Source organism: Diuraphis noxia, unplaced genomic scaffold (assembly GCF_037042655.1).
Source record: "Diuraphis noxia isolate RWA-SAM2 unplaced genomic scaffold, SU_Dnox_SAM2 contig0003, whole genome shotgun sequence".
Taxonomy (NCBI): Eukaryota; Metazoa; Arthropoda; class Insecta; order Hemiptera; family Aphididae; genus Diuraphis; species Diuraphis noxia.
The window spans coordinates 14,962,769-14,989,450 of record NW_028301713.1 but is presented as its reverse complement, the minus strand read 5'-3'; the positions used below and the strand labels follow the sequence as shown (position 1 = coordinate 14,989,450).

At 33.3% G+C, this 26,682-nt stretch overlaps 1 protein-coding gene across 1 annotated transcript in view; it reads left to right on the top strand.

Annotated features, from left to right (window-relative positions):
• LOC107163455 (tRNA dimethylallyltransferase) overlaps positions 1 to 25,150 on the top strand; it is a 118,843-nt gene extending 93,693 nt beyond the window's left edge. Inside the window, exons 5-8 of the mRNA XM_015510902.2 lie at positions 17,937 to 18,049; positions 19,750 to 19,963; positions 22,190 to 22,394; positions 24,678 to 25,150. Of these exons, the coding sequence (XP_015366388.2) occupies positions 17,937 to 18,049; positions 19,750 to 19,963; positions 22,190 to 22,394; positions 24,678 to 24,808 (663 nt within the window). The 3' untranslated portion in view covers positions 24,809 to 25,150. The remainder of the gene's footprint in view (positions 1 to 17,936; positions 18,050 to 19,749; positions 19,964 to 22,189; positions 22,395 to 24,677) is intronic.
• The last annotated feature ends 1,532 nt before the right edge of the window (positions 25,151 to 26,682 follow it).

The window sequence follows — 26,682 nt, the reverse complement described above, 5'->3', positions numbered from 1 at the left end:
GGGGATCCAGCAAAGTTTGATTTTGAAGTTATTGTTTTTCTGTAGAGTATATATTTTGTTTTGAATATGAAGACCGATGTCTGTTGGGTTATTGGTATTGTTAATATTGTTGATGGAGCTGATTTCATAATTTTTAATCTATATGTTTAATATATATTTAAATTTTAAACAAATAATGTATTATTTTTTTTTACTTTTTGAAATTACCAACATAATATATACATTTTTTTAAATTTTATATTCTGAAGCAGAAAATTCAAAATTTTGATACCCACGTGCATCATAAGACTGAATTTAATCAGTTATAAGTATTAAATAAGTTAGAAAGAACAGTTTGAATTTCGAATTGTGCAGTGTATGGAAGGAAGTACTGTATTACAAAAAAATATTCCTTTTTTACTTTTACAATTACTTCTTCGAAGTTTGAATTATGCAATCAAACAATTGCTGTTATTCTAAATTTCTAAAAATTATATTTTTTGTTTTGAAATTAAATGTCAACAAAGTATGCGGAATATTTTGTTTTTTTTCAAAATAATGAGTATATATAGACATTCAAATAGATCACCTTGTACAATATTATGTGTAGATCAGTAGTGTTCTATATCACAATGGTATGCAATAAAACACGATATCTGTCCAATATCTATTGTTTGTAACAAGTTTTTGGCCGTGTCCGGTGACAAAAATATTACCTATTGTTTTGCCGAGTAATAAATGACGTCTTGTTCGGTGGATGAAAACCCCGGATGTGCAGGCGGAATTCGGCCCTTAACACGGTTTGTGAGTCACCGACTTTGCGCGGGTATGACTTGCGTGTGATAAATCGCGCCGAACACACGGTGTATACATAATAGGATTGTTAAAACCGCTCAAATTAAATTATAAATTATTATAACCGATCATTAATCCGTTCAATAACTGACGCGGTAATATAGACTCTTGCATTGTATGGGGCCCGACCGCGGGTTGCGACCTCTTCCCGCTTCTTTTCACTGGTTTTAAAAAATACTCGTACTTGTTATACATAATATTATTTTTAAATTATACACCAAGTATGGATGATAATATATACCACCTATATATATTACTCATACACTGCGCGCGTGTTCATGCTTTTTTTTACGAGTAATTAAGTATAATATATTATTATTATTATAATAAATGTATACTTTAATTTCTTCATAATACAATATACCTATTATATATGTATAGTGTTATATAATTATGATTTACGCCCGATGATTGTATAGTCCGTGAACACAAATCGGATTGTTGGCGCCATTTGAAAAACGGGCATTCGCGCGTGTAGGCGATAGTGTATACCTAATAATAAGTATGATTTTCTGGCGTATTCGCTAGCCCGAGACTAAATGCAAATTGTCTTGTTAAAACGTTTGTTTAGTAGGTTTATCACTGTACCCACTTATATATTATGTATTATGCAATCGTTTTATGTATTTATTCGTTACTTATAGTAACTTACTAATGTATATATATATATATATGTATATCTCGTATACATCGTTCACAAACGCAGGCGTCAAATAATTTCATGTGGTGACGCGATCATCGTTGCAATAGAGTGCAGGCTTCTGAAATCGAAAAGGCACTTGCATGTTATGACCTAGCTATTAAGCATAATATAATGTTAAATAATAAATAACCGGTGATGGGTTATTTTGTCGGTTTTTTTTATAAAAATGTACGTATATAGGTTCTTGATCGACGCGTTGTCGGCAAAAGAAATCTTTGTTGGCCGATCCCGCGGACGACGTTCACGTCACGCGAGCGATGCATTCATGTTTGCATTGGGTCTGTCGTCGGCGGTTTTTCGTTTTCTCTCGGTCACCGTCGCGGGTAATCCCACGCCGCTTCTACCCGATCACTCCCCTCTTCCCTTTGCCTCCTATAACCAAGCTATACGTATACTCGCGCGCCGACGTCCATATGGCACATACCGCGGTCGTGGTATTTCCTCGTATGGCATTAACCCCGTTTTCGTATAATAACAATATACGCGTACCTCCGCGATATAGGACGTATGTCGCGTGTGAGCTATTTCAACTCATACACACACACACACACGAACGTTCCTTACATGGTTAGGTCCCATTAAGTATATTATGCGGCTGTAACGCGGCCTACGCAACAACGGCAATCGCCGCGTCTCGATTTACGTTTACAACTCCTCTTATTCATGAATTTTATTCCCCGCCCCCTCCTGATCCATCTCCCCTTATATATATAATATTTTCCGGCAGTGGCGCTATACATAGATACTGATTATGTAGGAGAGCTTCAAACACTGTGCACCTTTTGTCCGCGTTTTCGCTACACCGCGGCTAATCCTTTAACCTCATCTGCAGAGGTCTCTACACACACACACACATTATTGTATATTTATTATACATTATAATATAATAGGAGCGTATAATATGCGTCATCAAACGGGTAATGCTGTGGCAAATGTCTGCAGAGATATTATGTATTATACGATGTTATGTGGTTTGTCGACGGCCGGACGCCGTAAATAAAAAGGGGCTAATACATGATATATATATGATGTGATGGAGCACCGTCGAGTGCAGTGTGTGTCGGCCGACTTCATCGCTGACCGGATACGCGCTTTTAGCCCTTTCCGCCGGTGTAGCCGCCTAGTTATATTATGCATTACACGTCATTTAGGCGAGCCTTCAGGCGGACGTTCGTGCGAGTTTATAACGACCGGCGGGACATTTTTTTTTCTTTTCGGAGCTTAGACGCATCGCCAGAGCGGAGGTTCGTTGTACGACATTATACGACGTCGTATAAAATATGTTAATCATAATTTGTGCTATTGCAGTAAACATTGACTTGCCTATAGGCTTATCGAGCGCATCAATGACTTAAAAATCAAGCGAGACTTCCTGTTCTCCGACATTTTTGGTTCGAATTTTCCAACGATTGACCCTGCAGGTCAGAATAAGACGTGTGATCTTAAATACAAATATTTTTTATAAAACATCAAATTCCGGTTAAGCCCAGTTAAATTAATATTTATAGGAAAGTTGAAATAATTTAGTATAGTAAAGTGTATCAAACAGTTATGCCCACACGTATTCTTAAAATTAGTAATTTTTAATTACATAAGTAACAAAACAAATATCGATATTTGAAATTCTTGTACAGAATTTATTTCTAAAATAACTTTAGTAGTAAATAAAAAAGCTTGTTATATAATGTGTATACTGTATAATGTATATTTATGTATAGTGATAAATTGTAGATGAAAAAACATTATAAAATGCATAGGTACCTATCATAAATATTACCTACTATTATAATTTTTTTTTTGTACCAACTACCTGTAGATATTTGATAAAAACATTTAAGAATACATATATCTATACCTACATTATATAGCAAGAACTGAGGTCTTTTAAAATAATATGCACATATTTTACTCTAATTTACAAATTTTTAAATCGTAATTAACGTTGATCATAAAATATGCACTGTAAAGATTTTATATTTTTTTCATACCCTCTATTTAGAAACTAATTTTTAGCTTACATAGTTATAAATCTAATGTCTCAAAAAAAAAAAACATCTTAACACAACAACTTTCAAAACCCTGAACTTTCTAAAACTATCTTTATGAACTGTTTGATATTTCATACAAATCCGATTGTTGTTTATATCTATAATAAATATAAATAAAATATACATTCATCGCTCCATTCAGAATCTAAAATAAAATAAATAATTACTAGTGCAATCTGCACATTAAATTATACTATATCTATGTGTACAGGGTACACTATAGCAGTGATTCGCTTTCTTTTTGTCAGTCAGGTGTTTGGGGGTGATGGATGATGGTGGAGCTGAAGGGGTCCGGGGTCCTCCCCCGCAATTTATATAATAACGGAGAACGTTTAAAGTTGTCTCGGGTGACAAGTGATATTCGCGGAGGCGACTTCCTGTGTGCCGGACTAAAGGGGGGAGAGGTGCGGAGATTGTTTGATATTATTATATTATACATAACTTCTTATATATGATGATAAAAATAAATAAATATAGGATAGCGACGGCGGCAGCAGCCCCCACGCGACCGGAAACTCGTAAGCGGCGTCGGTGCCGTTGCCGTTGCACTTTCGATACAATATGTATATTATTCCTTTTATAATGTTATTATTATTATTATTATTATTATTATCGTCTCATCGCGTTCCATCGTTTGTGTAGCTTGCTGCTTTCAGCCTCCTCCGCGGCTGTTGCGACGGCGGTTATTAACCCGTTCGAAATTCGTCATTTGTATATAATATTATTGCGTGTTAATTCCTATTCATAACAACAACAACAATACTAATAATAATTATAATAACAATGACTGCGTATAGCGAAGACTTGTTCTATCCGCGTGCACGATCAAGCCGTATCGACATTACTTTGATTATAAAGACCTACATTATAATAATATTAATAATTATTTAATTGAATAAATGGTAATAAAGAACTAAAATACGTATGTAGATGGTATAGATACTAAGTATTCAATTTACGATTTAAATGCAACTTTACATAATAAACTCAAATTCGCTCATTTATTTTCAAAAACTGTTTTCTATTTCTTTTGACAAAACGTATGAAAAATAAAACATATAAGAACCATTTTTATGTATATATATATATTTTATATATATATATATATATATAATTTCACTGGCAAGAATATGCCCTAATCCCTATAATTTCCTTGTTGATCTTTCCAAAGTACATTTATTCAGACAGATTCGGACCAACTATATATAATATTTTGATTCATTTGAAGCGTGTTTAGAATATACTATATATTACCTAATCTCTACCTTCCCCCAATCTTAGTAACGACATGATATATGTCTCGAAATTATACATAAAAGATTTGTATAGTATGCATAATCTACATAATAAAGACAAAACTACAACGGCAGAAATAACCTCTATTTTTTCATATCAATCACTGAGTATAACATTTTTTTTTTTTCATAATGCTGCTTGTCTTTTTCATTTCAAGATGTAAATTGAGTCGAAGTCCCCAGAGGGGCTTGCAAGCGTGTGGACGGAGCCCTCCCTCGCTCATAGTCATGTATATAATAATATTCTCGTCGGGTCGTACGGTTTTTTTCCATTTGTTAAATGAATGAAAAACGTTTCGTGTACGCCACGCACTGAAACCGTTGTGGCTCATATATACCTACGTCTTATACCTACTGGCTACTACGATCGATTACATTTTTCGGAAATAAAAACTACTCATCGTTTTCGATCAAAATTCGTTAAATAATCTTCGCGCACACGTTTGCGAATCGACTTTTTTTTTTAAACTTGTTAATTTAATAACATTTATTATACAGGGCGATTCTTTTAAGTGGGTACACTAATTATCTCGAAAAGTATTTACTTTTTTCAAAATATTTTTTTACATGGTATCAAGTTGTTAAAAAAACCAACGTTTTTATAAAAAAATTATATTTTTAAATATTTTTTATCCTTATCATTTTTTAAGTTTTTTACTTTTTTGATTGACAACATAGAGTTTTAATTTCATATTCTAAAGCAGGATATTTTTCTAAGTATTTTGATTCATAAAAATCGAAGTTAGGACGAGTAGTTATATCTATTTAAAGTTTAGACAAGCGGAGTAGTGGACAAACATTTTGCGGGGTAACCCCGTACCACACCACTCTGCCAATCTAAACTTTAAATACTTATAACTCAAAAACTATTAGCCCTAAATTCGATTTTTATGAATCAAAATACTTAGTAAAATATTCTGCTTTGGAATATGAAATTAAAACTCTATGTTGTCATTCAAAAAAGTAAAAAACTTAAAAAAATGATAAGGATAAAAAAATAATTTTTTAATAAAAACGTTGGTTTTTTAACAACTTGAAACCATGTAAAAAAATATTTTGAAAAAAGTAAATATTTTTCGAGATAATTAGTGTACCCACTTAAAAGAATCACTCTGTATACAGTGCGGGTTACTATTTACCATAATCTGTAATAGCCGGCTCGGCGTGCAGGTTCCTATAATATTATTTACCTTCATCTTACCTACTATCTTGGACATCAAACACACCCGTCTAATTATTATTGGAACGCATGTCGATTTTGAATGGTATACGACTATATACGCGTTTACTATACGCGCCTATAATATAATTTATCGTTTAATCGCTTTATGATTCGAAACAACATTAAACCGGTAGCGAATCTTACCGAGCGATTTCTATGATTTTTTTAAATTCATTTCATTTCGCGTCGTACGCCGTATTGTTCTATTAAATCGGACGTCTTATTATATTATGTATTTCAATAATGTAATTATCGATAATTTAAAGGAGTTGAATAATAAAAAACACAAATACGTTGTGTGTAGCCAATAATACGATACAGAGTAATTTGAATTAATTGTTGTTAATTATGTTTGGATAGGTTTAATTGATCAAATCGTTTTTTTTTTCTTTCAAATTGTTTTTATCATTTTCAGATCTATAGTCTGTTGAGAAGATGAAAGTGGTTTTGCTATATTATTATAATACGTGCGACGATGGATTATTATTATTATATTGCGATGTGTATACTGCTGTATACTTTTACCACTTGGAGACCGTTTAAACGACTTAATTGTCGACGATAATAATATTATGCGATTATAATTTTAGTACAATATTATAGACATTTTATCGATTCGTCCGTTTTCTATTCTGCGGCGGTTAAAAGTAATTCGTCAAGAACAGTCTGCGCACATGCCGTGTGCAGACCATGTTAAAAACGTTTGAATTACGTTGAAGTGATATACTCGTAATGCAATAGTTGATGGAGAAAAATAAAGCACATCGAAAGTATACTTTTATTTGACTTGTCGACATTTGGACAGGTTGAAGTTAAAAATCGTAAACTCGCGCCGAGACGGTGTATAACCGTTTAAAATTACACAATAACGATAGTTCTTAATTTAATACTCGAGACAATATCATACTATCTAGAAGATATAGCTCGTTATATTTGTATATTGATCAATGCTAAGTTAAGGATTTTTCCTGGTGTGTGTGATTATGTAGTTATTCAGACATTTAGTTTTCTTCTGTTTTATATATGTAAGTTATTCCTTACAGTAAATACATCGACAATAGTGCAGTTGAAATTATAAAAATTGCTAAATTACCTATAATTGATTTCCTAATAAAATCATTTACTATTATTTTTATCTGTTGGCATATTATATCGAACGTAGGTAACTCTTTGTATATGAATGCGTATCGCGGTGCAGCGTTATTTTTGACCTTTGGGCATCCGGAGCACCGGTACATAGTATTTATTATAGAAATTAATATTTTATATATTTAATTTATAAATATTTTTCTTTTAACTCTCAAGTGCGCTGGATTGATAAAAAATATTTATCTATAAATTATCGAAAAAAAAATCGATTAATAACTCAATTATTTTACCTTCATAATATAAAAAACGGAGTAATGCGAACACAACTAATATGCTTGTACTTAAAGAAGTGCTTTGAATAAATCTCCAATTTCATAATAAGTTTTTTTCTATAATGGTGAGATTAACAATTATTAAATTAGTTATTATATGTTGAGAACGCTCTTGTAATGCTAGGAAAAAAGTTATAAACACATTTTCTCTTCAATGTCATATAGTTATAGTTTTTTCAATCATTAATACACCCTACAGTACCAACTTATCGTATTTGCTATTAAATATCACCTTTAATTTATTTTACTCCGAAACGCAGTGACAGATTAAATATTTAATTTAAATATCTTATTTTTTTTTTTTTTGTGGAACTAATAGAATGTTTGGTTAAGTACCTATAAATACCTATATAATTCATAGAGAAAAGAATAAATATTACTGAATAAATTCTTATATTTTACACAATTAAAATTAAATCAAATATATAAAATATAAAACAAATAATTATTTGACGATTAGTATTTGATTTTAAATACAGATTGAGAATATATTTAAAATACTTTGCTTAAGTACTTTTTAAAAATTATTTCAATACTTTTACTCAAGTACTTTACAAGACTGGTTGCGTGTGCCTTTTCGATCTACAATAGGCTTCCACGTACATGAAGAGTTTAAAATAAGTAAAGTTAAAGTTAATGTATAGATGATAATTGCAGCGTGGTAATACATTTTTCTGTGTAAAAATAAGTTCAAAATAATTCAAAAGGTGACGTAATATTTCCTAAGTAATAAACATATAATTATAATTTCGAGCCTCGATTGGTATTTAAAGGTATATGCAGCACTCACAGACATCTTCATATTATCAGGTACATTTTTCGAAATAAACACAAAAGAAGAACGGCAAATTATAGTGAAAAAAAGAATAAAAAAAATAACTTCCAAATTTATTCTAAATTATATTGTTTGAAATTCTGTAGGATATATAATTAACAGTGTTCATTTAATAACATCGTTTCAAAAACTTTTTTCTGTCGTGTCTGTCTTTATTAGTTTTTGAGTTTTTAAGTTGCTTTGGGGACCAAAGTTATTTCTCTGTAAACTACGTTTATGTACATGTATAGCTTACATAGCATGCCGGCCGACCGACACTTATAAATATTTAATTTGGTATTTTTTTTTTTTTTTTTTAATCTCCTTTTTAACGCCGTTGACTGTCCAAAAGTTTTTCTGTTTCCCTCTCGGACTTTCTGAAAGGTATATTTATAACTGCTTCTTTTTATGTCGGAAAATTCACAAACAAAATAACTACTGCAGGACGATGTATTCAATGTAAACAAAAATTGACGGTTATTTTTGGACCGACGAAATATTATTCCGTGCTTTATTCGCAGCGGTTGTTCGAGGTGTGTAAGGTCGCACAAATTTTGACCTAATAACCAAGAAATATAATAGGCCTCATGTCTTGGCGGAGAGTTAGGAAACTGTGTTTTTATTTTTTTGTACGACCATTGCAGTAATTAATTTTTGAATGTTTACAAAATGTCTAACGTTTGTTACGGAATAAACCGAGACATAAAAAGGTCTTTATCAAGACTACTAATTGACCAAAAACGAAGCGGTTTGACAGATGAAAACCACACCAAGTAAAGGCGAACGGCAGCACAACGGTGTGATTTTCATCTGTCACAACAGAGGCTCGGGCCAATCAGCGACGGACTAAGTTAGGTTAGGTTAGGTTAGGTTACTTAATTAAGTTGTCCGACCCGAGCCAGGTTCGCCGTCGGAGTGCCGCTTTGATTTAAGTCTGCACCGACGACGGCCGACTCCCTAGCCTACACATGTTATGTTAACCGCATATTGACATTCCTAATATTGTAAAGATAGGGTCCGGCATTAGCCCGACCATACGCCTAAGTGCCTCCGATTGTGTCGACTCACTTAATTAAGTCTGGTCGACACAAATCGACACTTTTCTCGACCCTATAAATTGTAAACATAATTATTTTATTCATAGCAATAGAAACAACTAATTACTGAATACAACAGTCTTTTTATTCACGACGCGGGTCGTCCAACCGGACGCACCGTATCACGTTATTATGGTATGTAAGTTATAGTCTTATAGCAGACGAAAAGCCGTGATTTAAGAGTGAGAAATTGTAGTGACAGTATAGACAGATGGCTGTTTCTACCATTTGAATTAGAGTTTCGAAGTGAATAATGCGTCTGCAGATGTAAAAGAAGCATATTTTGTAATTTGACAAAGGGTTCATATACTAAGGGTTCTGAAATAATTGGATTTTTTTACAGAATCCCGTACTTTGATGTCATACGAATTGAGAAGGAGCTTGTGCCTAAATATTTTGTTTGGCTTTCCAATTCCTATATAGTTTACCGCATTTAAAATAACAATATTGATCATAACTAAACAGTGAAAATTGCACGTTCACTTTCATCACCATACCTGTTGAAACTTTTTTTTTTGGGAGGGGGTTTCACAATTGTGTCGTAGTAATTTAATATTTTCGATTTATTATTTTTTTTATTATTATTATTATTATTTTTATTTATTATTTCCTATCTCGTTACAGCGTTCGAATATTATTTATTTGAAAATCAGTTTGTTAAATAATTATTGATAATTATGATGGGTTAGGTTATCAGTATTTTTAATTTCACAATTTTAGACGTATATATTGTTTTATCAATTACACATTTATATCGATGATTCGCGTCATCGGATGTCGGACTGAACATAACTGTAAACAATCTCGATAGCTTACAAAATACATTTTCTTCTGTTGAATTGTCTTATTGTAAGTTATGATTTTACACAGATAATTGGTCGTAATATTATATTGGATTCCCGCTGCTGTTGGACAGTTTTTAGGCATAAATATATAGTATATGAATTCGATTGGGACGTACACAATATAATATGTCCCATATATAGTTTATTTTAATATACGCTAACTATAACGGCTGTCGGAAATTAATGATAAATATCGCTCGAAACATCCGCCTCCCTCGTCGTTTCAGCATTATAATAGTACGTTTGACGACTTTCGCGCGACGATCTTCGGGGACGACCGCGAAGAGTTGACGACGACTCACAGCAGACATGCTGCACACACACACACACACACACAATACGCATAAAATATTATTTCTCTCGTTGTTTAGTATAGTGTAGTTCCTCGTAAACGGCAAACGACGACGACGACGACGACGACCACCACCACCATCACCACCACCGCCGCTGCAGAGAGAACGGCAATAAATTCTTTCTCGGTTTATACCCTAAACCGAGTTAACGGTCGACGCTCGCTGATATCGTGTCTGTGTGCCTTTTTCCCGGTATTATATTATGATTATTACAGTCGTCGGCGTCGTGGGCGTCGGCCGAACGACCAAACGGCGCGTGCTTGCTTGAGTGCGTGCGTGCGTGCGTGCGAGTGACTCATCGGCGGTCCCGTCTGTCCATATCGAGCCGAGTGCGCCGCCGCCGCCACATACTTTCACCACCGCCGCGACAGAACGTTGTCGCCGAGGTACGCTTTATTATTATTATTATTATAATCAGACGTCCGTTTGTCTCGTACGCCGCCCGACCGACCAACGTCGCGTGGATGTGACGATGGGCTTTTCCGCGTTTATGTGCATACTCGTATATGCAGGCGGCCTCAGTTCCGCGAAATCCGAAATCCCTCTCGCCGTGTAGACGATCCCATCACGAACCGTAGTTACGGTAACCCATATATATATATATATATATGTATGTACGTTTTACGACCAGAAGCCTGCAGCAGAACCCACCCGTTCTTATACCATACACTGCACCGCGCGGTGTATATACGGTTATTGCATTATCCGCGCTAGAACGGGCAAACGTTTTTTCGCGGAAATTCGAAAAACGACAATATAACGTTGCACAGCATCTCCTCCGCCGCGACGTCTCTATAGGAGTAACATAGCTAGCTGCGTACTCGAGGGGTGCATATACGTATAATAGTACCTATATATATGGCGCCCACACATACACTACACACGCGTATATATGTTTCAACCCTGTCCGCGTGCAGGCGTAGTCGTCGCCGTATATGGTGCGTGCGCGCAATGGTTACCATTATTAATGGGCAACGTCTGGAGCGTAAATAAACAGCTAGGGTGATTCACCAAGCATGCTCACCCATTTTTTTTTCTTCGAAAAATGCCCGGTGTTTTTCAAAATATGATTTTTGGAATATTAATCTAAAGACAACCCGCATGTCTTCGAATTCTTGATAATTATTGCACTGCCTATACTTGAAGAGTGCTGCCCATTAGGAGACATCGCAAACTTCTGTTTTTCAAATTATTAGACCCTCGGCCCCATTCTATATTTTTCTGTTATAAGTTTATTAGATGATAATTTTTCTGAAAATGTCGACGTTTTTAAAACACATTCCGAACAAGAACTATTGAAGTTACTTAACCTATAGATTATACCTACAAGGAAAATAAATGTTTAAATATTGTTAATTTTTCAAATTTTAATCATTATTATTATTATCCAAATTCGTGAACAATTTTAGAACCCGCGAGCGCATAATAATGTAATATATCGGTAATCACGATAATGTTCAAATAATCTAATATAGACCAATTAGGACGAACGTCTCTGTCCACCCCCCCCCCCCCAACCCCCCGTTAAGTCGATGTGGTATGTATATATTATCAACCCCATCATACTTTAAAATGGTCGAGATTGTTGGTAATAATAAACTTATGTCATCCGCCGAGTATTTTTGGCCGTAAATCTATCACGTGTTTAATAATTGACAGAACCGTATGCATGCGGCGCCGGAGTAAATGTATAATTTTTAATTGAAATACGTATAATTCGGCGGCGAAGCGCACACAAATTAATTTTGAACGGCAAACACTCAAACGTCGAATGCACATATTATTATTTAATACATTATAATAATAATATTGAGCGTGAGGAAAAGCAATAAAATTCTATGGAATTGTCGGAGTGATGAAATTGCAATGTGCGCACGAGCCGTTATAAAATATTCTGTACGCGCGCGTATATAGCAAATAATTATAAATATATATGTGTGTGTGTGTGTGTGTGTGTGTGTGTGTGTGTGTGTGTGTGTGTGTGTGTGTGTGTGTGTGTGTGTGTGTGTGTGTGTGTGTGTGTGTGTGTGTGTGTGTGTGTGTGTGTGTGTGTGTGTGTGTGTGTGTGTGTGTGTGTGTGTGTGTGTGTGTGTGTGTGTGTGTGTGTGTGTGTGTGTGTGTGTGTGTGTGTGTGTGTGTGTGTGTGTGTGTATTATATTATGCGAGAAGATTTTCGCACGATTCCGCGCGTTTATTATAATCATATTTTAAGAATTAAGATTAATTATATTATTATTTCCTCGGCAGCAGTGCACATTTCAATGTCTGGGAACGTATAATGGTATTTTTAAAAGTTGAAAATAACTCGTTTTCATATTTATATAATATCATATATCTCGGAATCGTATACTTTATTATATATATGTGTGTTGTTCGCAATGTATGTATATATCATAATATGTACTTAAAAAAAAAAAAAATTAAAAACCTAAAACGATTTTATCTCACGTATTTTATCATTATGTGTTATGTACTATAGTCTCGTTTACATGTATATAGGATATATATATATAATATTATGCTCTATTATTGCGAAATCTATACGAACATTTTTCGGGGTGTCGTGTCAATAGTATACACTCGAAACGGAGAAAAAATGTATAAACAATTTCAGCCGATAATAGTTTTCTTACTTATATACGCGGTTACTACGCGAGTTTCAAACATGACGATATAATAATATAGTGATTTACCGATAAACTTTTGAAATTTTTTTTTTATCGTTAAACACCGCGATTACTGTATTATAGGTAATCAGATATCAGACCGCACTTTCGGTGCGCTGCCGTACAAATGTAAGTAGATTGAAAAATCGTGTATTACAATATTACAATTACAGATTGTATATGCGATTAGTTGTTGACGTGTTTACATGTTATGGTTTTAGGTCAAAGAGTCGACCACACGAGCGCCTTGTTGTTTCGTGCTTGTAGTTCAGTGTGATAAACAAATTCTTAATCTGTACAGAGAACAATCATCGACCGATAATCTGGTCGATCGAAATCCAAGGCAAAAGCAAAAGTTATTGTAACAAGTTATACGCGGCAGTCGTCGTGTAAGCGATTCGGGACAAAGTGCAAAAAAAATTGTCCGTTTCAGGTTTTCCAAAAGCAAAAATAATTTTCCAGCTCTGTTGTCACACGTAGTAAACCGAGGGTCTTATTGCTTTTTTTTATATTGCTTTATAAGTAGGTAGAAGTACCTACCTATATATAGATACCTATAAGAAAAATATTCTACTTTAACGGTTTTTCACCGTGTCAATAGGATGTCAGTGTGAGCATTTATAATGGATTTGTCATGAATTTTAAATTAAAAAATGTAAATTTATGAGGTCGTCTACCGTTTCTTTATAGTATGGCAGTGCAGCCCACTTATTGGTTACTACGAAATGATTAAGAAATAGTATAGGAAAAAAATGTGTACCTACCTTTATATCAGTAAGAGCATATTATATGCTCCACTCGGATTGGTGAAATTTCGATCCAGAACTATTTCACAAGAAAAAAAAAACCAAGCATAGCAAACATTACAAATAATGTTATTTATCAAATATTATCATGACATTAAAATTTTTATTTTTATTTCTGGAACAGTTGTATTGCATTATGCCTATAAGTATCGTATTTTGTAGCTTTAAATATTTTCAAATTTATATCTTATTCAACGTATAATAATATGTTAAGCCCTAGAAAAATATTCGTATACGTCTTTAATTTGTATATAATGTAAATATGATAGGTAATACCTATAGTATATCTGAATTGTGCAGCAGATTCGGTTTCTCGGTTGATGTAAGTATAGAAAAACGGAAGTTTTAAAACCCTGCTAAATGTGATTAACACAATATATAACTTTCATGTCTACTATTGTAATTTGTCCAATCAGAGAAATCTATTAGCCGCATTTAATGTATATCTACTGCGAAACGCTTTTTTTATTTATTGGCATTTAACTTTTGTAAATATTATTCTGTCTGAATGTTATCAGCCAATGTTGAAAACGTCTGAAACTCATATTGATGTGACTTTTGACTTAAACCACCATCAAGCAATATATTGATGGTGATTAATAAAATACCTGAAAAAATATAATAATATGTGAATCTGTAAAATTTAAAACGCAATTAATTCAAGCTCAGCTGTTCGATTTTAATAATTCATAAATTTAGATGCATTTTGATTCGGTCACCGATTATTTTCCATATAGGTAGATACATTGCCCGCAACGTAGTGCGACGATGTCATTTCGGTTTTTGCGGCATTGCAAGTATAATTAAGTACTAAGTATGTTAATAATAGTATGTCCGTTGTGCGTCTATAAAAATAAATATAATTACGATGATGGTAAGAATAATACAAAACACGTGACGATTAGACTTGTGTCCAAAAACGGAAAAATTTTTCTGCCTACTGGGTGACCTAAGTATACCTAAGAATATGTATTTAATTTTTATCGAAATACCGCACTGAGAGTTTTAAACACTCACGCGACGCTTCACCTTAGTCCTAGGCACATGGGCGTTCTCACGGGGGGGATATGGGGGATAGATCCCTCCCCCCCGGAGGTTCTTTATTTTCTTACATCTTAGTAATACACGTTTTGTCTACTTTCGATATTATGTGTTTTCAATATTGACTTATTATGTAACAATTTTTTTCATCCCCCTCCATTGAAATATCCTGAGATCGCCTCTGCCTAGGTACCGCGTCCGCGACCGCGTTTATGGTATAGAGAGTGGAGTCCTAGCGCTGTCCGCCACGTTCGTTTCGTGACCGGACGACGACCAGTCCGTTCTGTTATTTTACCGTATTTTTTTCAAAGCTGTGGCGCCGACGCTGACCGACGTTTCGAGTCAAAAAGCTCGTTTTATCGAGCTACAACAAGCATGCATACAAACGTCTTGAAACTGTAAAAAAAAAAAAAAACGTGTTGGACGGTAACGACGGGTTGGTGTATATAAATTGTCCTTTCGGTTCATTTTTCTCGGTAATAAACGGTACGCCATTTAAGTCCTGCAGTGGGGGGGGGGGGGTGTTTGCGGCAACAATATCATCAACGTACGAAGTACGCACAATCTTGTTTTTGGAGATTTCATCATTCGTTTTCCACGATGGCGGTATCGTAGTTTTATATTGTGTTATAATTCCGTTGTATATACATGGACTATTTTTCTGTTGAAAGTATTCCGTAAAGCGTCCTCCTCTTCCTCGCACCGGCATCATCGTATGTGTATATATATATGTTTGAATGTTTCCCTTGCCGAGTCTTGCTCGCGGCAAATATCGTTGCTAGGATTTTCCTAATATATATGTATTATATATATATAGCTTTTAATAAAGTAATGATAATATATATTATTTACCAACGCGTCGTCGTCGTCCTACTGCAAGTGCGAGGAGATGCAAACCGTGACAGCTGCTGCTTGCGATAATCTGCTTCGAAAATATACTCTGTTGGTTTGTGCAATGACCAGCTTGGACCACAATCGCATTACATAATATATTATATTATAAAGGAGCAAGGTTGGGCTCAAAAGAGGGTCAATATATTATCTACTTGATATGTATTATCGAAAAGCAATTTTTGAGGGGATTACCGTTTTTGGCGTTACACCCCATCCTAGTTTTTACTATTTGTCTTGTCGGAGAATGTTTGATATACGTCGTATACTATAATCCTGATTTTTAATATATAGTGTATTCGTGCACGGTCACCCTTGCGTTGTCGTCGCCGTAGTATGATAATGCCACGGGCTCAGGGTGGTCTGTCTGTTGCACTCGCATCCGAGGGCTTGAAAAAACAACCCCCCCCCCCCCCCCCAAACATGACTATAGATAATTTGAAAGTTTAAATGTGCGTAACTTAATGCGTATAATAGTATATATTATTTAGGTGTGTGTGTGTGTGCTTCGAAAAGAGCTGCGTCACTTTGATGTCTGTTTCGGGTGGTTGTACGGTTATCGATGAACAAATATATTTATATTATATACATAGAAAGAATGGTCAAAGGTCTACGCAATCGTAATTAAAATTGGTTAAATATTTGCTTGATAGTTCGACAACGACGATCGTATTGATGAAAAAAAAAGTTTGCGCGTCACTTATTTGTACCAGCTATATAGGTTAGGAATTATATACGGTACACAGTGTTTCCTGTAAAAATCAAACTTTGATGAAAAATCAAAAAATTTCGATAACATGTAAATCACGCTTGGTGGTATCAGTACCTACGTAATATACAGCTCAGAAGACATTAACGCTAATACGTAGATATTCGGTTAAACATCTGCAGAGACGTTTTAAAAGGCGCGATGGCTTACGAAGGTTTCGCGTGGAATGGAAAAAAAAATTCAAGAGCAGGAAAAATTTAAGTTTGGTGTTTAAAGCCGGTTAATAAAATATGTATAATATTATTATATATAGATGAGACTGGGCTGGAGATGAACTGATGGGATAGCTAAAAAAAATTGACCGTTTATCTACTACTGTTTCGTTTATGTGCAACTGCACGACAAGCGGACGTTTTTCTATGTGTATGTATATTCTAAGGTAATAATAGAATTTTTTTGTGCACTTTTTGAACAGCAGCTTGACGTTGATAGATTATCAAATGTGATAAAGTATAGGAATTACGATGGAAAATATATATATATATTTTTTTCTATTAACTTCAATAATATCCGACAAGACAAATTCGATGACCCGAAAATACTATACACCCACCTATAGTAGTTATGATACAGCATCATCCATACTGTACAATGTTTAGGATTACCTATATAGACTCTATTTTACGTCCGCGTATATAATATCTTAATATATAGAGTGTAATAGTGGTGAAAGCACACCGTCCGCTTTTCTGGAGTAGGTATATATATATATATATATGAACGTAAACGCGACGATACATATTTATAATAAACAGACGGCTAGCGGATTAACCGTGAAAGTATGTGCTCTAAATGAATAATTCAAACACGCTGGGCTTATAATAGTTGTCGGGCAGTTAATCATTTATGGCGGTGGTGGTGTGTGTAAAGAAAATATAATAACTGGTTCAATGACTCTCCGCTGGTCGGCGATGATCATAATAATAATCGTGCGAAAAGGCGGACAAATATCGTGTGTACCTATATGCCTAGGTATATAATATTGTATATGATCGAAATGTGGTGTTTTTTTCTTCTATGATCTTTTGTTCGCAAACGTGTTTTAAGTGTGTCTCATTTTATTCGCCGTTCACATTTATTGTATTTGTATTTATTTATTTATTTATTTATTTATTTATTTTATGTTTCCAGGACGTTTTGAACAGACGGCTCGAAGAACGCACGGATGAGATGGTCGAACGGGGATTGGTCGACGAGCTTTGTCAGTTCAAAACGGAACTTTCCAAAATGATTGGTACAGACAAGTAAGTCATCGTCTCGTCGTTCGCTTATGTTATTATACCAATAGATAACTATATGATCCAATATAACTTTATCGTAAACAGTTGAGACGAATATTCCGAATCTGCAGCAGTGGTTTATTTTATAATATAATATATACACCTTATCGAGAACAATAATTTACGAAACTCTTAAATCAATTAAATCCATCCAATTTAAACATTATGTCTCTTGTATAACAGGGGTGGCGGATTATATATATATATAATATTAAAATATATATTTCATCGGTTAAAAATATTCATTTAGCTGATATTCTAAACATCGGTTATATATCTGTGGCTAACAACGGATTTGAATAGTTTTGTATGACACGTCTTAACGGTTACTTTATAAACGAACACGGTCTATATCTCCCAATGAATGTATCAAATTACGTCTTACAATATTAGGTACTACCTTCCTTAATATTTAATTTTCTAAGTATCACGGAATACATCTCCTAAAGTTTGTTTTCAGGGTTGTGTGCTTAATGCTTATATCATATATATGTTTGTTTGCACACGTCCTGTCGTTTATAAATACTGTGGTGTATATATTACGATTTTATGAGGTTGGAGTGAATATCCAAACTTCTGATTTTCTCGATGGCAACTAATTTGTTAGATATGAATTACTTAAGTACATTTTACGGCTAGTATTTTGTGTACATATCGTCTTGTTGTTATTATACTTTGTACAACCATATTTACTCGTATATATAACGAAACGAACCGTTTGGATCATATAATATTCAAAACAAACTGTAAACGCATTCGACAAACGATTTATTACTTCCGGGCGCGCGCACATAAACACACACACACGCAATCATATTACTATTAGTTTGAGTATGTATAGACTATAATTATTATGCGTTCGGCTTATGGTCGTTATTGCGTATATTGTATTATATACGCACTGCAACGCGACTACTGTTGTGTGTCGTATGGCTGAGCATTCCTGTGTGTACAATTTAACGATGTATGATGGGTTTGTTAATACATCTGTGAGGTAATCTGTAGGTCGGCTAGCATTGCTGCCCAAGTCCGAAAATGTATAATCGCAGACGAAAAAAAAAACCTACGATAATAATACGTACGTATAGGTATATATATATATAAAACCCTTTAGCTTCAGTATATACATACGTATTTATCCAAGTATGCGAATAATAACCGTTTGAGGGCATGCGTATTATACACAAAACGTTCGTTTATAAACATTAGATAAATGCGATTTATGGGGAATATATGTACACATAATACGCCGCACGCTGTATATAGTCCGACTCACATGTTATTATATTTGTGTATATATATATATATATATATATATATATATACAGAGAGAACTTTGCACTGCACACATAGTGCGCGTATTACTCCTATATGTATATAATATAATGCTCTGTGTACCTACCTATGTATGTATATACTGTTTCATACATTCGTATTCCGCTCGTGGCGCACAACCGGTTCGAGCGAATTTTTTCATTTTAAGTATTGTAAAATATTATGTTCTCGACGCATTATCAACGCGTAATGAGTGTTAACACAATCCGGCAAGTTTTTTTACGTCATACCATCGTCGTATATAACATGTATGGTATATAATATATATTATTTTGTATATGAGAGCCCGCGATTTGTATTAATCGGTTTTCGTGTGTGATGTGTTTCAGCTTCGATTTGGACTTTACAAAGGGCGTGTTGCAGTGCATCGGTCTAAAACAGTTTCAGAATTACTTTGAGTTGCCGGTCGAGAGTCGCGACACCGAGGCTGGTCGCAAGTGTCTGGAGGACGCGCTCGTCGCCATGAAGTACATGACCAAAAAGTATGCCAGACGGCAGATCCGGTGGATCAACAACCGCTTCCTCAAGCCCAACGACAAACAGGTGACTGGACGACGAAACTTATATGACATTGACACACTCGTTCATATTATAATTGTAAATTGTTGTCATCTACGAGTGACAACAATATACATAGTTATTAGTTATATGTGTCCTGTGATGGAGTCGCGTGCAAAACTTTTTTTCAATATTATATTACTCGCTCACATCATATTATAAAGTCACAATTTTTTTAGTAAATAATAATATATATTTTATTCGGAAAAATAACAAAACGTGAAAAAATGTAAGTCGATTTTTGAAAACTTCATTACCAACTTGTAAAGGAATAAGATGTCGTTTTGGTGAGAAAGCCTGCAACTATCGAATTTAAGCCAACATTTTGAATTGTACAATGAAATAGAATTTTAAACACCGTATTATTATTAAATGTAGGTATGTATGAATAGTTTAAAAAAGTGTATTATTATGCATAATGTAATATTACCTATGTATAATAAAACTACATCATAAAACCATTACAATAGAACACGTTACGATGATTAAAATTAAAAAAAAAACTCAATGGTATCATTATAAAAATTTAAGATTTTGACGTTTTGGCTATTTATTAATGAATCGTCGTAATTTTCGCTATTTCGAGCATAAAATTTTTTTCACGCATTTGACGGGTAAACGAAAATTGACCAACAATTCGTAATTATGGCATTTGGTTATTTTTCTTTGGGACTCGTCGCTTTCATAATATTCAAAACCGTTTTGATATATTGTTATTTATACCCTGGTAGGTACATACACTTTTTTACACCTACACCGACTTAGCTAGCTATAGATGACAATTTTGTCTTTGAGTTTACGAGATTTTAATAATATACGCTGAGTATTACGAACATTTTAAGAAAGTAAAAAAAAAAAATTCGAGTGTTAAAGTTTTTCGAGTTATAGGTTATAGTTATAGTTATAGTTATAGTTATAGGTTCGAATTATCACGAATTAACTGTAAACATAATTTATTACCTATGTATTATGTGAAGTATCATTTGACACTAAATCTATTGGTTTAAAATAATCTCTCATTGCCACATGAGAATTATTTTATTTTTTTCAAGATCAAACTCCTTTATGGATTATATTTGGGAATTTTTTAGGTATTATTGGAGCATAGTAATATGTTCAGGAACGGATCGAGATAAAAATTCGACCCGGGAAACCTGTACCTAAGCCGGCCCTTTATGAAAAAAATATTCTCAAATTTAATTACACAAATGTATTTATAATCAATTAATACATTAATTCTTTAGTTAATGTTTTAGAGGTAGGTACTAGCTATAATAGTAGTTACTTTATTGATTCTGTTATCTGTGACTATATTATAGAGTTCTTTCTTTTTCGACGGACATTAACATAAACGTCTATTTTGGATTCCGATAGTCTGTTTATAATAAATTTTAGTGTCTAAAATTTTCTCTCACATGCTACCTACTCAAAACGCAAATAGTATGAATCAATATTTATAGTGTATTTAAATAATTTATAAAATGTATATGTGCCTGAGTTGATGGCGGTGTTTAAAAATATTTGTATGCCAATCCTAAATTACTATAAGTCCATGCTACACATGGTTTAAATTTATAATTATTTTTATTAAAATCTGTTTTTCTAAAAAAAAAAGTACGGACCCAGTAGCCCGGCCCAATCCGTGCCTGAATATGTACCATTACGAAGTTGGTTTTTGTGCATATTATCTTCTGCCTTAATATTAAAACGAATAAGATTGTGATATTTTGTCATTATTCGTTGTTTGTTTAAACTGCAGAGAGGTTGGATGACAGAGTGACACGTTGGTGAGAATCAAACAGTTTATTATTATTTGAGTAACATTTTAAACCAAGCTCGAGAATTTCTGCCGTGGGGAGGGGGGTGGGCTTGAAAAAATTAGGTTTATATGCCTATCGATATACCTTCGAGTCGTGATGGCATCGCCCATCTTAATATATACCTCTATACGCGTAATGTGTAGGTCTAGTAGGTCCGTAGTATACCTGACCCAACTAGCATAGTGCGTTTTTTGTATACAGTTAGATATAGTCACGCAATCTACGTGTTTTATATAATATTATTATCTAACGACCAAATTAGTTTAGACCTGTAAATATAACACAGCACAAAGACATTTTCCCCTAACTTGGTTATAAACGCATTATATTTCTGCAATTAAAATTAGTATCTGAACATTGATTTTGATTTTTTTTTCTCGCACTCTTTTAGGCCGTCTCGGTGTACCGACTGGACTGTACCGACCTCGGAGAGTGGCAACAGCTGAGCGACCGAGCGGTGGACTTGGCGCAGGTCGTGCTGGGCCGGAAACCTCGCGGTCAACACACGCTGGAGCCGATCGACGTTAGTGACCAGAAAACCGTTTTGCCCGTGTACGGCGACTATTATTGCGACGACTGTTCCAGACTGTTTTCCAGTGAGTGTCGGACACCACATCAATCGTCAGTGGCGCGTGCGTGTGTCTGAGATAACCGAGTGTGTTTGTGGCAGAGAACAAGTGAGAGAGAGAGGAGCAGAGGAAATGTGAAAATATTAGCTGCAGTGTCATCAATAGTTGTAACCGTTAGCTATTATTATAAATATGATATTACACCGCGGAATGACTATTCCTCGCGCTTGTACCGAATAGCGCAGAGGTACTCAAACTGAGAATTTGTGAAGGAAGCCGCGTCAAGGTACCGGAAACCAACGGTATACCTAGGTCTTGTATGATTATTAATTTAGGGCTCGGATGTTGTTGCACTAAAAATGTTATGAAATCGATTGCATTATTGCTGTGAAAAAACCCCAAAATTGCACTTAAAAATTGCAATAAAAAAATATTTTATTGTACCAAAATAATAAAAAAATATATATTAACAAATTATTTTATGAAATGGATTAAGTCATTTTATTAAGTAATATTATAAAGTTTTATTAGATAGGTTTTAAACGAGTAGATAATAAAAAAAATTCAAATTCTCGTCAGTTGTCACTAAAAATCTGGTTAAATTGTGCGGTCTTCTTATTTTTTCAGAAATCTATACTAATAATTTTATCAAAATTTAAAACTTTTTATTTAAACTATTTTTGATTTGTTTTTTTAAAAAAAACCTTACCTTACCTTAAAAATTATAGCACTGTATAATCTAACAAAAAAGAGTAAATATATAAAAAAATATATAAAATTGTATTGAAAATGACGACAATCAACAAAATTGCAATAAAATTGAAAAAAGGTAAAAAATTGCAAAAAATTGCACTTAAAATTTTTATATATTAATTGGTACTCGTTTGAAATAAATTTATAACTTACCTAGCAAAGAATCCGAACAATAGAAAAAAATTGCAAATGCAACAACATCCGAGCCCTAATTATTATAAATGTTATTTGTAACCAATATGAAAATAAAAACAAAAAACACCACGCGACAATTTGAAGTTTTATTTCTAGTGCTTAAGTCACTGTTAATATCATCCATATTGTGTTGTTTCAATTTTTTCATAATTATTTGGGAGTCATCAAAATATTGTGAAACGACCAATGAAGCAGCGAGATGAGTTTGAATACCTCTGGAATAGCGTTTTATCTGCCAGTGTTGGTCCCATCGATCATTTTTTCCAACCATCAATTTTTGAGCACGTTTTTGGATAGTTTTTGACTCTGTAATGCTAATACTGGTGGACATCAATTATTACAGTGTTAGCTAGATAACTTTAACTAAAATATTTGTAAATTTGTTTTTTTCCCGACGAGCACCAATGTCGAATGTAGTAGAGCTTGGTAAGTATAAGATTTGAAACAGGAAGTGGTGGACAGAGAAATTTCTACATGAATAAGTCTTACGAGATAGATAAGAAATGCGAGACACAGCCTGTGTGGTGATGTAGAACCACTACATGTATATGTATAAATATTAAGTATAATATTTATAGACAAGATTATGTCTAAGACTATAAATATTATACTTAATATTTATACATATACATGTAGTAAATAACTAAATTATATAGTTTAATACGTATGAATAGATTAAACGAGTTTGTTAAACTCTAGTTGAAAATAGTAAAACCGTCTTACCGTAGATACCTACCATGTGTACCTACTTGTACTGTAATATTGTATTTGTATAGCGTGATATTATGAATAAAAATTGTATTTTAAGAAAACAGTAAGTTGTATGCATCTTGTGGGCAGAACAAGAGAATAAGCAAATGGATATAATTATAAAAATTTTTTTTTCTTAAAATTTGTTTTATAGTAATATAACAGTTACACTCTGTGCCATTTAAAATTGTATAATCATCTCTTTCAAATGTAATTACATGAATGTAACAATAGTCTAATAGTTGTGACCTATTTTAGACATCAAAATTTAATTAAATTATATAATTAATCAATTTATAATTATTTAAATTAAAAACAGTTTAAAATTGTTGTAATTTTGAGAATTGTTATTCCTTTTAAACTATACTTAGTCCCAATATTTTTCAGTTGAGTGTTAATAACTCAGTATTCTTCCCATATAATGCAGATATATATTTTTCAAAGAATATTCTTCATGTTAGTGTAGATAAATAATTATATTGTTATAGCTAAATAATATGTAACGAATCTGTTGGGGTGTGCTGTTTTGTAGAGGTCAGCTGGTGTGCTCGAAACTTATTGGTTTAGGTTTTTTTGTTTTCCCAATAGTTAATTTGTTTTATTTTGTTACAGATGACATCCAATATAACATCCATATGGGTTCAAAGAAACATGTTAAAGTGATGATGAAACGTAAACGAAAACTTCAGGATACAACTTTACACTCTGGCTGTGACAATGAGAAAAAGTTGTACTCTCCATAAGAATACATAAGCTAACTTAATTAAATTGTTACCCATTAGTATTGTGATGACATTGTAACCCAATAATTGAATTTATAGACAATTAAGATTGTGAAATGACAAAATGAACTGAAATAAAGTCTGACTTTTGGATTTGAGGTATTTCTAGAATATGTAAACACAGGGTTGTTGTTGAAATATTTTTCTTATAATGTTAATGCATAAGATCAAGACTGATTATAGATTTTAGTTAAATAAACAAGTAATTTTGTAATGTTTCGTAATATTTTAATATTGTTATAATTGTTATTATTATTTTTATAATAGATAAAATATTATTAAATTGAGATATTGTAAACATAACTAATCGTATTTATGTTCCTAAATCTTATTTAAGAAGGTATTGAATCTGGGAATGTATAGTAACATTGTATGCGCGAAACCATGAATATTGGTGGACGGACTACCCATGCTTGACAACGGGAGATTTCATGGTGGCCTGGCCTGATAAATATTTACGTTCATGGTTCGACTTGTTGTATAAAACAATTTTTGTTTTTTAAAGTCTTCCTGGACTGCCTAAAAAAGTTTCATGGCCTAAAATATGGTCCAAGTACGTCCCTGTGGTCAAGTTATTCCCTCTTCTAATGGAATAGACATATAATACATTTTATTGGATATCTTACAACAATGTACACTGATATAAACTAGTATAAAAATAGCAAAATCAATTAACAAATCTCACTTATAAAAATATTTTCAAAGCATTTCACTATCAATATTTTAAAATAATATGTGTCGTTAACTATACATGTAAAGATACATTATTATAATATTAATGCACTGTGTTAATGTACTTGTGTTTGTTTTGAATGAACTGTAATTAAGATACTTTATAAGTTATTGTACCCAGTCATAATTTATGATATTGTATTAAGTTTTAACGGGTTTTAACTAAACATATTTTTGTTTTTAACATAACATATATTTGAATGGTGATTGTTAAAAATCATAGAACAATTGTACTTACCAGTCGTTCACAATAATATTAATAATATGTTTGTTGAACCGTTAATCTATAATTGATTATGTGTTCTATTTGTAAAATATATTATAAAGTAAGGCGTTTGTTACTAATCGATACTGCCATTATCGGTTAAACGTTATTCTAGTGTTATTTATCGTTGATTCATAAACAATATATTTGTCACTACTGTATTGTATTTCGTCGCTTGATACACCCACCACCTTTCGGCAATGTTTTTGGTCATCATTTTTGATTCGTGACAATGTCTCATACGAGACACTATCAATTGTACAGACATCAACCGTACTAATCTCTTTTAATGTCCCAAAACCGAGTTGGTTGGTGTTGACTCTTAAGTTACCCTCAATAACATCAATGACGTGTTATGGTAAATGTTTTATGTACAACTTTTGTTACCATGGCACTTACACATGATAACATAACGCCTGTCATATTGTTGTGCGATTTACTGTTTTTTTTTTCGTGTATTTTAATTGTTCAAATTTTTACCAAATAACCGTTCATCAGTTTAGGGTCGTTGATAAATAGCATAATAATTATGATCGATTATAATAATTTAACCGTAGACTATAATATGTATCGTGCACTGCTAACATCGTCGGATCGTCAAATTCTCGTGATTTGCCGGTGATCGGTATCGTTCTTATTATGCTCTATATTGCAGGATTCCTGCTCGGATTTCGAACCATCAACCATCCTCTCTGGATTGTCACCTCTCAGAAGTCTTCCACGAAATATTGAAATTCCTCCCGAGGCACCGCTTAGGTATTAATTTTCCTTTGGTGATAAGTTCATCCGAACAATAATATAAGAGTTTATTAAAGAATAGATTTATTATTATTTTTTT